The 12812-nt window shown below is 33.7% G+C and overlaps 1 protein-coding gene across 1 annotated transcript; it reads left to right on the forward strand.

Moving 5' to 3' along the window:
- Positions 1-1039: 1039 nt before the first annotated feature.
- LOC104087283 (uncharacterized) lies at positions 1040-2692 on the forward strand. The gene is made up of 4 exons (XM_009591696.4): positions 1040-1775; positions 1874-1939; positions 2276-2327; positions 2439-2692. Exons 1-3 carry the CDS (start codon positions 1212-1214, stop codon positions 2279-2281), a joined length of 636 nt encoding a protein of 211 aa, XP_009589991.1. The 5' UTR covers positions 1040-1211; the 3' UTR covers positions 2282-2327; positions 2439-2692.
- Positions 2693-12812: the final 10120 nt, after the last annotated feature.

A 12812-nucleotide genomic window follows, 5' to 3' on the forward strand; every position in this document is an offset into this window, starting at 1 on the left:
AATTCAACCTTGAAAGTGTACATCAATATAAATTATTGTTAGACGAGTAAAAAATAACTATCATATGTTACAAAAAAAAAAAATTCTTCCATAAGAATATTCATATTCTTATTTCAATTTTTACTAAACATATTTTTTTTTCAACACTAAACATATATTTACTTATAAAAAATTTAACAAAGTAAGATTGAAATAATATTTATATAATAAAAAAACTGAAAAACCCGAAAACTCGAAAAAAACCGAACCATTCCAAACTGATAAAATTGGTTTGGTTTGATTTTGATAAAAAAAATCGAACCAACCCGTTCTATGTACAAAGCTATGAATTTGAATGGATGAAGGAGTAATAGTGCAGAAAATATACTTGAGTTTCACATCAGGTGGGAAGAAAATCTCGAGCAATTTATAAACAGACTTCATAAAATATTTTCCTTTGAGCTAACTAACTTATAGGAGTACGTGGAAGTCAAAGGATTAACGTAGAAAGTGGTAGGTAGTTTGATCGTATTTCTTTTTTATGCTAGTAATATTATTTCCTTATTCATAGTTTGTTTTACTTCGTGTTGTTTCTTTCACTTCAGTTATCTTATTATTTTAATGTTGTTACTGCTTGATACTACTGTTTCTTTTTCTTCTTTCCTTGAGTCGTAAGTCTATAAAAAAAACAGTTTTTTTACCTTCACAAGGTAAGGGATAAGGTCTACATATAATGTATATATTATAGACCATACTTATGAGATTTCATTGGATTTGTTATTGTTTTTGTTGTAAACAATCAGGAGAAAATGACCAGTTAAATCTCAATTTTTTGTTGCCAATTAATTTTTTTGATTAATTATATTAGATAAAGAAAAATTACTCTGGTTTGACAGAGGAGTGCGAGAAGCACTAAAGGGAGTGTCAATAGCATGATCTAAAAAACTTAAATAGTCCCCCCACCCTACGTGTCATTTTATGCACATTTTATACGTATACTCCTATATCCCATATCTTTTTAGTACATCATATTAATATCCCTCGTTCTATTCCTCATACCCACAAGGCAAACCATTCTCCTACCAAAAAAAAAAAAAAAAAAAAACCTCCTCTCGTTCCTCTCTTTGCTTCCACCGGCGCCGTCCTCATTTCTCTCCTTTGAACCCATAATTCTTGCACACATAGTACAATCTTTGGCCCAAGTGTTTTTCTTTTCAGTCCTCTGTTCTGTAATGGCAACGGCACCGGTCAAGTCACAGCCACTGCATTATTTCTCTTTACCCCAGTTGAAGTGGGGCCAAAAAAGCCACACTAACACCAACCACCGCTTCCGCCGCCGCGAGTCTCCTTCGTCTACAGCCGATAACCACCTCAATACACCCCAAACCACTGACTTGAACGGTGGTTCTGACTCCGACAAGCTCCCAGTAGAAGAACAAAGACAAGAAGAACATGTAGTAGAAGAAGAAGAAGAAGGGCAAAAAGAGGAAAAAGTGTTGTGGAATTTAAGGCCAAGAAAGAGTGTAATGAAGGTGGGGTTAGAGGCTGAAACGGCGCCGTTAAAGAAGAACGTTGAAATGGAAGTTGAAAGCAGTAATCATATAAGGTCGCAGAGGGTGAGAGATAATAACGTGGATAATGGGCATGGATTCGGGTCGGGTAAGAAAGAGAAAAAGAAAAAGTTATGGATCTCGTTGTCAAGGGAAGAGATAGAGGAAGATGTGTATTCTATGACTGGGTCAAGACCCGCTAGGAGGCCCAAGAAACGATCCAAGACAATTCAAAAACAACTCGATGTATGAAAAAAGCTAGCATCTTTTTTTTATTTCTTTAATGCTTTTGCTTTCTTTTTTTGTTCTTATGGTCTGCTTGGTGTGTGTGTGTTTTTTTGCAGAATGTTTTCCCTGGGATGTATTTAGTAGGTCTCACGGCTGATTCGTTCAGAGTTAATGATACTACGGTATAGGCTCAGCTCACTTTCTATGTCTGTGTTTCTTTCAAAACATTACATCCTCAGAATTTATGTGGCATACTTTCTTTTTTAGTATGTCGCTGAAAATGTCATACGTCCCCGTTTAGAAGTAATTTAACGTTTAACTTCCTATTTTATCCGTAATAAGATGAGTTTTAACTACAAATGTATATGACTTGTTTTAAATCACAATTTTCAAAAGTCTCTCTTTTCTAACTCTGAGCCCAATCAAACACCGCCACATAAATTGGGAGTATTATCTTTGGCAAATGTGATGCTTTATATGATGTTAAGATATAATTGAGAATTGCATGTTTGTTGCAGAAGTAGATATGGCATAGCTGGTGTATCCAAACTTTTCCTTCTCTTGCAAAAGGTCTGGCCTTTCTCTTGTTGACTATTTGTGTTTTTGATGGTTCTCTATCATGTTTGATTTATTTGGTGGGTATTATATAGAGTTTTAACGGCTTAATATTATGGATTGCAGATTTTGCAAGGATTGAGGAACCAAGGTGGAAGCTTAGAGCTTGAGCATTGCTGCATTCATGCCTCAATTTTGGAGGTATAATGTATTGAATTACGTAGAAGCAATAGGATAGCATCTTGGGATTGTATCTAGTGTTCGTCTAGTTTATTTCAATTAAGACTATATGGGTATATTTTGAATGATTTTGGTTGCAATGGTGTAGCCTAATGTATGTAAAAAATAGAATTTGAGATATGGATGGATATAATTTGTTACTTTCTGTTGTTATTTGATTTTCCCTCATAATGTGGCTTGACAGGCTTCCAGACTCTGTTTGGGGGCAGGGGTCATTATTTGTTCACAAATTGATTCTGTTCCGCGAATGTCAGTGGAGATGCTGCTTGCTTTCCTATATTGGGAAGGAGATCTCCAGCTTGTCTGGAGCTACAGATGACAAAGGGTGAACAATTTATGTGCTTTCTGAACATACTTCTTGATTTGCATGAGTCATGATTAAGACTTGAGGATAACTTTCGTGTCACTGACGAAATTATGCTAGGGGAATTTTTTTCTTTGGATATTGCAAAAGAAAGGCAAGTATTAATTTTTATCGAAGATAGCATGTAAATTAATGTTGCCTTGAGATGTTTCGTGCCCTCCAAAGAATGATGTACATACTGTTTTCTGCTCGTTGAAGTTCTGTGGCAATCATATGATAGAAACGTACAGAATTCATAGGGATCATGAAATTAGAAAGTTTGTTTATAGATTTTCGAAGTGCAAGATTTGGTCGAATGACGTTTATACTTGCAAGCTGTGTTCTCTACGGTGTGCAGTGAAACTTTGCCATATATTTTGTCAAAGTCTTAATGCATCTTGATATCTGGACAGTATTGGTGCAGTATACTAAACTCTACTTTCAGACAGTCTTACGTATTAGTGCCGAAAATACTACAGTGTGTATTAGTTAATTTATGGCTTTTAAGCACTCCTCATCCGTGATTTCAATGGGGAGATTATTTCCTTATGATCTAGCAGGATTAGTAAACTCTATCTCCTTTTGGTTATTGAAATTAAGTGCATCATGCTTATGTGACTGGGAAGGATTGGATTTCTTTTTTCTAACTTAGTATATATTGATTTATCGGGTAAAATATGTCAGTCAAACTTGAATATAGAATGTGTGTTTATTCAAGTATACAGTCAAACCTCTCTATAACACCCTCGTTTGTTCCGAATATTTTTGGATGTTATAGTGAAGTGCCGTTATAGAGAACATATATTATAACATAACATAAAAATTGGTTCCGAAAAAGCTTGGCTTTTATAGAGAAGTGTTGTTATATAGGGATGTTGTCATAGAGATGTCTGACTGTACCAGTTTTGGTTATAGAACATACTTGAGTCTATTAGAACTAGCAAGACCAGGAAAGGAAAAATGAAGAAGATCATCCATTTATTCTGTTACTAGCTCTGATGAGTAATCTCCTGCTCTTCGAGATTATTTCCTAATCGGAAGATTCGCCCAGCCTGTTCCTGCGTAAGAGGGAGGTAAGAGATTTAACCTATAAATAGAAAGCAAAAATCTTTCCATTTGGTGTATAAAGAAAAGTAGGATGAAGCAAACAATGAAGGATCAAAACAACAGCTTCTGTAGTATCAGGAATTCTGCGTTCCCCATCAACTTTCTTTCCTCTTTGCAGTCTAACTTATTAAAATGGTGCATGCACTTAGATTCTTGCTCTTAAGAACAATATACCTCTTTACTATCATTGTACTTCACCAGACCATCAGTGCTTGATCCACAAATATAGCAGCATCTTCTGCATATCTCTGTGCCCTCCCCTCAACCTCCCCCGTCAGAATACATACTAATTTGTAACTAGGCTGCTGGTTATAGAGGAACAGAAATGTTAGTTTTGAACCTTTCAGAAACTTGGAAATTTTGAGGCTCTTTATGCTTTTCATTTATAAATGATGTATTTAGTTACATCTCGTATTTTTATGAAATTTCTGTTATATAATATGGAGGTTAAGTATATTTTATGATTTTGAATACAAAATATGTACAAAAACATACATATTGCACATATATATAATTAATTGAAATTTATATTATAGGTAAGAGGTGTGTTCTCACTTCCCTCCGAACTCCAGTCTCTTGTTCACTTTCCTCCTCTGGCTTTATGATATTTTGACTCTTCTCTCCTCCTAAGCATGGTAAGAGGTGTGTTCTCTTGACCGTTTCATTGAAGATATATTCTACGTTCCTTCCGGGCCCGTAGTTGACATCTTTGACTGGTACGTTGGTGTGTATGTGTGTGTGTATATATATATACATACCATTTCCATATAAAAGGGACAATGGAATGTATGATCCCACAGAGTTAATGTTATTGCTCTATGTAATGCTTCTCCTTCTTCGTACTTCCATATTGCTTATTCTTTCTTCTTCTTTTTTTGATAAAGTAAGCGGAATTTTATATATGGCATCCAGAAGATGCAAGGTGTACAAAAGAGAGTACTTAAAGAACAACAACAACAACAACAACCCAGTCTAATCCTACTAGTGGGGTCTGGAGAGGGTAGTGTGTACGCAGACCTTACCCCTACCCTGGGGTAGAGGCTGTTTCCGATAGACCCTCGGCTTCCTCCCTCCAAGAACTCCCCACCTTGCTCTTGGGGTGACTCGAACTCACAACCTCTTGGTTGGAAGTGGAGGGTGCTCACCACTAGAGCAACCTACTCTTGTCGGAAAGAGGTGACAAAATAAAAAAACTTCATATGACAGTCATTAGGAACTAAGATATGCCAACTATACAACCATAGAAGACATCTAGCCTTAAGCACCATAGGAGGAGTTGATATCCTGTCAAAACACCTCCATATTGCTTACTCTTAAATGGTTGTCCTGATCACCTTGTATGAAACTCGAGCTGTTTTTGTGTTTCCTGTGACTGTGTGACATTAATTCCCTTTATAATGAATGGGAAATGGTTTTTCTAGGAAAGCAAATACAATGTGAAGATGAATAGGTCTTGGGGCTGATCCCTCTTGCCCTTCAAGGGCTGTTGTTTGCCTGCCCACAGAGAGGAACTTAGTTGAAAAATCAATCCACCGAATCATAGTTCTGTAGCATTTGGTAGGTTGCTTCAATACGTGGTTTATGTTAAGGTAGGACTCCTTTTTACTATGGTGTTTTTCCATCTATAGCTTGAGGCTGTTTTATTGATTTCTGGTAATCTAAGAGTTCGTTAAGGAAGTGATGGATGTCTTAGTTGGTTTTTCTTGTCGGTTGATATATGAAAGGCTTACGTTTTATGGCGCGAGGTCTAGATTATAGATTGGATTTTCTCGTCGAAGGGGCAGTTCCAGTGCATGAAGCTTTGCTATGTGCAGGGTTGGAAAAGAGGGTGAACTACATTGGGTCTACTTTTTTGTGACTTCTTTGATCACGGCGGAAATAAGTCATGAGATTGCACGGGGAAAATCTTGATCTGCATACAGTGCTGGCGTTTTCATCAGTGATTTTCTTTGATCTTCTCACACTAATGAATATACTTTTCTTTAGATGAAAATTTGCGATAGGTTGATTCTCAGTGAATATAAACTATGATATCATGAATCTTCTAAATTCAGGGCCCTCGAAATATTGATTGGACTAAAGCGGAATTGCTATAGATCATTCGTATAGTTGATTTTCTTTGAGATTAACATGTAGTTGATTGAATAACACATTGACCACCTCTTTAATCATGCTTCAAACATCTCGCGATCTTCTCTCTTTGCTTCAAAAGGTTTAGAAGATAGGTTTAACTAAACAAAATGAAAAGAAAAGAAAAGAGGGATTGAGCTCGCATCATTGAATTGAACCAGCAAATCTGTAGAATAGAATAAACTTGGTGTTACAATTTAAAAACAGAAAGTCGAATAAACTGAATTGTTAATTACAATGTTCTAACTTCTCTGTTTATATATAGTACTAATAATTTATTTTATAGCAATTTGGATTAAAAAAAGGTTTTGATTTTTGTTTTGCTTCTAGGATAGTTGCTTTGATTTTAGTTAGAATAATTCGTTTTGAACATATTTTGCTAGAAGTGGTGTTGGCTTTCGCTTGTCTGAGGGGGAAAAAAAAAACACTCCAACACAAATTCATTCAAATGATCTATAATTGCATGACAAGTCAATCTTGATGACCGGCATAGGCGGACGTAGAGTAGTGGCTCTAGGTTCATCTGAACCCATAATTTTTGACGTGGAATATAAATTTATGAATAAAAATTTATTAAAATTGCAACAAATGGTAGGTCTGAATTCATAAGTTTAAAAGTATAATGAGTTCAATGCTAAGAGTCTTAAAGGTCGAACTCATAAAATTTAAATCCTAAATCCGCCTCTAAGAGTCTTAAAGGTTGAACTCATAAAATTTAAATCCTGAATCCGCCTCTAAATTAATCGAGAATGAGCTACCTCCAAGCTATTACATGGATACGCAAGAAAAAAATGTATTAATACAGTCAGATTTTTCTATAACATCTTTATATACCAGTCATTCACTATAAAAGCCTAATTTTTTTCGGAATCGATTTTTATGTAATGTTATAATATGTGTCATCTATAATAATATTCCACTATCACAGTCAAAAAATAAAGGCTTGACTGTATAACAAAGAAGTTTTCTGTATCCTTGCCATTGTCCCTTGATCACAAGTGGTCTAGTCAATGTTATTTGACAAATCAATCATGCAAGGATTATCATCAATTGCAATTTGGTTAGTCAATTGCACTAACCAAATTGCTCAATAGGCGATAATCCTCCTATGCAACCAGGATGGCAGTAAAAAGTGTTAAAGTAAGCAAAAGCAGAGATAGGTAAATGTATATTCCCTTACTAAAAAGGCGGACTACTACTGGAGAATAGTTTATGATTGCGTCTTTGATTTATATTACTCGCGTTAAACCTACCAAAGAAATAACATCAGCCTCCTAAAAGTGCTTTCCTAGGTGGGAGAAAGAAAAAGATATTTAGCTTTTCTGTCCGCCTCCTCTATGTAACAAATTAAAAGTAGACAACAACTCTCTTTCAATAGAACTGACCGATTATATTAAACACTAAACTGAAATTACAAAGCAAACACTAACTAGAGTAAAAAAGATTGCAACATAAAGCTAAGAAGAAAGGACATAATTGGGGATGGGAAGATACCAAAAATACCTTTGGACATAATTCACGATAGCCTACTGATAGTGTTACCATGTACTATTTAAATTCAAAGTGCCCTCAGTCTGAATCCCAGAGTAACCTTTGTGAAAGCCTGACCCAGTTGCTTCTTCTCGGCCCAATATTAATTTGTGTGACATCCTTGTCGGTAGGGGTGTACATAAACCGGGTTGGTTCAGATTTTATCAAAACCAAACCAAACCAATTATATCGGTTTGGATTGGTCCGATTTTGTCGGATTTTTCGGGTTTTTCGGCTTTTTTTGTTACATGAATATTATTTCAATCTTGCATTATTAAAGTTATAGATAAAATTTTGAGAAGTGAATATATATATGTTTACTAAAAATTTAAAAAAAAAATAACAAACATATGACCTATTAAAGTAATCTTATGGGAGAATTTGTTTTAGTAACACATAATAGTTTATTTTTTTAGTCGTTTACCAATAATTTTTGGTTGATGTATGCTTTCAGGGTTAACCAAATTTAATAATTAAACATAAAAATCAATATGGTACCTAAATAATGATATGTTCTATGAAATTTTAGATTATCGAAATACCACTTCAAATTCGAAAAACATATAATAAATCTTGATATATGAATATGAAAGAATAAAGAGATGATTGATGCATTTCAATAACACATAATAAGAAAGTGATACAGTCTATTAGTTAAAGTAAATAAAAATGAATGCATTTTATAGTTCTATATATTATATCCCATGAGAGGATCTCAAATATTTCTAGATATTTTTAAATAAAATTCTATATAAAGTCTTAAAATTATATATAAAAAACTATATATTTATATGTCGGTTTAGTTCGGGTTTTTTTACTCAATACCAAACCAAATCTAATCGGATTTTTAATCGATTTGGTGCGGTTTTCTGGTTTGGTTTATACACCCCTACTTGTCGGTATCCATATTGGGCTGGGCTAGATTATTCATAACACTCTACCTAATTATTTACGATAATATGGGCTAATGATTTGATTTTCAAAATTATTTTTCTGTTATCGGTATGTTAATAATAACGGTATCAATAAAAATACATTCAATTAGAAGAAAATCAAATCTTGAATGTTCTAATATGCTAGTGTTGTGAATTTTTTCGAAAAATGTGTAATTATTTTGGCTTAATAATTTTAGTGATGTGATGCCTTTAAGGAAATATAAAAGTGTTTGTTGAATGTAATTTGAGGATAAGCCATAATGAAAAGAATAAATGGAAGTCGTTAATAAAGGCTCAGTCCTGGAAAATATCGCATTACAACAATGCAATTATTAGACTTGTGTTATAAAATAAAAGCAACTTAGTAAAACATGAACAAGACATGTTGTTATATGAAGTAAAAGCAATTTAGTAAAACATGAACAAGAAATGGAGATAGAGAAAAGGAAGAGATTTTCTTCTTCAATTGTGTGTATTTTCTTATCTATTACAAGGCCTTTATATAAGCATGAAAAGTGAAGAAAAATATGTCATTGAATATGTCATTAAGCATTTGAGAAGATCATGGAGGAAGAGTAGACATCCACCAAAATTTGATTTTTCTTATAACACTCCCCCTTGGATGTCCATAGATAATGTGCCTCGTTAAAACCTTATTAGGAAAAAACCCTATGGGAAAAAAAATTCTAGTGAAGGAAAAAGAGTACACATATTTAGAAATACGCCTTTTGGTTGCCTCGTTAAAAATCTTGCAAGGAAAACCCAGTGGGACAAAACCTTATAAGGGAAAAAGAGTACAACGCGTATTAACTCCCCCTGATGAGAGCATCAATTCACATCCTTGAGCCTTCGCTCCCAATCTTGTACACTAGTTTCTTGAAGGTTGACGTCGGTAGAGATTTGGTGAACAGATTAGCCATATTATCACTTGAACGGATCTGTTGCACATTGATATCATCATTCTTTTGAAGATCATGTGTGAAAAATAACTTTGGTGAAATTTGCTTTGTCATATCCCCTTTATAAATCCTCCCTTCAATTGGGCTATGCATGTTAAATTATCTTCATACAAAATTGTGGGTAGTTTGTCACATTTCAAACCATATTTGTCTCGAATAAGGTATATTATAGACCTCAACCATAAACATTCTCGACTTGCTTCATGAATAACAATTATCTCAACATAATTAGATGAAGTAGCCACGATTGATTGCTTAGTCGATCGCCAATATATGGCAGTGCCTCCATATGTAAACACATAGCCTGTTTGAGATCGAGTTTTGTGTGGGTCATATAAATACCCAGCATCGGCATAACCAACAAGATCGGGACTACAATCATTGCCATAAAATAATCTCATATCGGTAGTCCCTTTTAGATACCGCAATATGTGTTTGATTCCATTCCAATGTCTCCTTGTAGGAGCAGAGCTATATCTTGTTAAGACATTAACTGAAAAAATTATGTCAGACCTTGTAATATTAGAAAGATATATTAGTGCACCAATTACACTAATATATGGTACTTCGGGACCAATAAGCTCTTCATTATTTTCATGAGGTCGGAATGGATGTGCTTTATCCATATATAATCGCTTTAAAATTATTTTAGTATATGTTGATTGATGGACAAAAACTCCATCTTTCATATACACAATTTGTAGACCAAGACAAAATTCTGTCTTTCCAAGATCTTTCATTTCAAATTCTTTCTTTAAATAGTATACTGCTTTAGGAAGCTCCCTAGGAATTTCAATGATATTTAAATCATCAACATACACGGTGATTATAATAAATTTAGATCTATATCTTTTTATAAAGATACAAGGACAAATTGAATCCTTCTTGTACCCTTCTTTCAACAGGTACTCACTCAGGCGACTATATCACATGCGCCCTGATTGTTTCAATCCGTATAAGGATTTTTGAAGCTTTATTTAATAAATTTCTTGGAAACCTTAATATGCTTCAGAACAATTTAAATCCTTCAATAATTTTCATTATACGCATATCACGTTTTTCTTGTATTTTCAGATTAAAACCTGAAATGGCGACATCCACCACAGGAGAACATGTCTCTATATAATCAATGCCAGAATATTTACAAATTTTCTTGTGACACAAGTCGTCTTTATGTTTATCGACTTGCCCTTTTTTTTTCCGCACAAGAACGCATTTATACCTCCATTGGCTTTATACTTTCAGGTGTTGGGACTATCCATCCAACTTTATATTTTTCAGGTGAAATTAATTTTTATTGCGTATTTTTTATTTGGCCAATCATTTATCTGTCCAAATTTTATGATAAATTTGAGCTCAAGATCCTCGTCAATATTAATAATATTGAGCGCTATATTATATTAACAATATCGTCGACGATCATTTTATATCGGTTCTACTATTACCCAATAAAGACATAACTTATTGAGATCTCTTTATCTTATTATTTTCAGGTACCTGAGCCTCTCCCATGAGGTCTTATGAAGTGTTATGTCGTGGTGCTCTTCTAGAGCACTTGCCTCCTTATTATGACCATCTTGAACATTTGCTCCTCTCCTTCTTCAAGGAGTTTTATCTTTGGAACCGATTAGTTTATTATGCTTCATGCATGCCATAGACTCTATTCATTATGAACTTTATTTTATTTGGAGCATTAGCAGTTGAATATGACATTTAGTTTTGGGTCAGCAAATACGTCTGGCAATATTTTGTAAATGAATTACCACTTGAACTTCAAGTTCACATTTTCTCATACGAGGATCTAGATGTACTCATAATAATTCATTATATGCATTACTTTTTCAGCTGCCCATTTTCTCCCCCTATTGTTGGGATCACCGACACATATCCCTAACCTTATTTGAGGATCCATCTTTGTACATTGTGGTGGAACAATTAAATCATATAGCACATTCATATTTCTAGATGGAAATTATTTGGTTCCTGACCCTGAACCGATTGTGATAGGGAGAACTTATCTTAATTTGGCTAGATGCGTACAAGTGCTGTTGTATATTAAATAATACATCACATACCAAATTTTATTTTAGAAATTTTGTTCTCATAACTAATAGTTTAGCTATAATTGGAGGCATACAATTTCTGCTAAACCAACTTGGATTTAAACCAATATTATCAAGATAAATAATCATAATTTATATTTTGGAACTGTGCTCTAATAATTTGAGCAATCAATCTTGGAAAAAGCCAAACTACAAGTTGATAACAAATGCACATGTAACCAAAGAATAGATGATTCTATTAAAATCATATAATAGTAAACGATCGACATGGTAGGTGACTGGACCCATATATTTATCACCTTTTATTAGTTCCAGAAATCAAAGGATTCAATCCCAACTTTAACTGATATATCATGAGAATAAGCAGTACAAGAGAATTCTTGAAGAATCTTATATTTCTTCAATATATGTCAATGTAATTCTCAATTAATTTTTCGCATTATAATTGAACCGAGATGGTCAACCGATCATGCCAACTAATATTTGTTTTAGTAAACCTCTAGTTTACTTGTGACATATGATTCCATCATCATGCTTATATTTGTGTAGTACAACTAAAAAAAATCGGGTAATCTTTCATATTTATCCGTTATGATTATAGAAATATGAAAATATTCAATATTTCTTTCATTTATAATCTCAATATGCCAACCACTTTGACTTATACATTTGAAACTCAAAAAGTTTCTTTTGAGACTTTGCAATATCAATGTCGTGAATACTTTTATTCATCTGGGTAGTAACAAATTAATTTTTTCGGAGCTCTTAACAACTTTTGTACTACAAGATCTTTTGTCACACCATTCATATAGTAAATATCTCCTTCATGGAGAAGGCACAACAAAATATTTTTTGGTGTATCACATGTACGCGACCAATGACATATTCATGTAACCACACAATAATATTTATTCTCTTTATTTTACTCAAATCTCCCTCAGAGGTGAGTTATGTGCTATTCATCCAATCATGCATTGCATGTATTTATTCATTACTTTTATCACATATTACAATATTCACATTTAGGAATGGGTCTGCATTCTCAATGCTTATCACAAGTCACATTTTCTTCAATGTATGTATCATAATCGGCGGCGAGCTTTATTATTTTGCATACCAACTTGATGGTAAACATTACCTTCACATTTTGAAGAACTATTATTATTATTATTATTGTGAAGGCAATGTTTACC

This window comes from Nicotiana tomentosiformis, chromosome 8, assembly GCF_000390325.3.
Source record: "Nicotiana tomentosiformis chromosome 8, ASM39032v3, whole genome shotgun sequence".
NCBI lineage: Eukaryota > Viridiplantae > Streptophyta > Magnoliopsida > Solanales > Solanaceae > Nicotiana > Nicotiana tomentosiformis.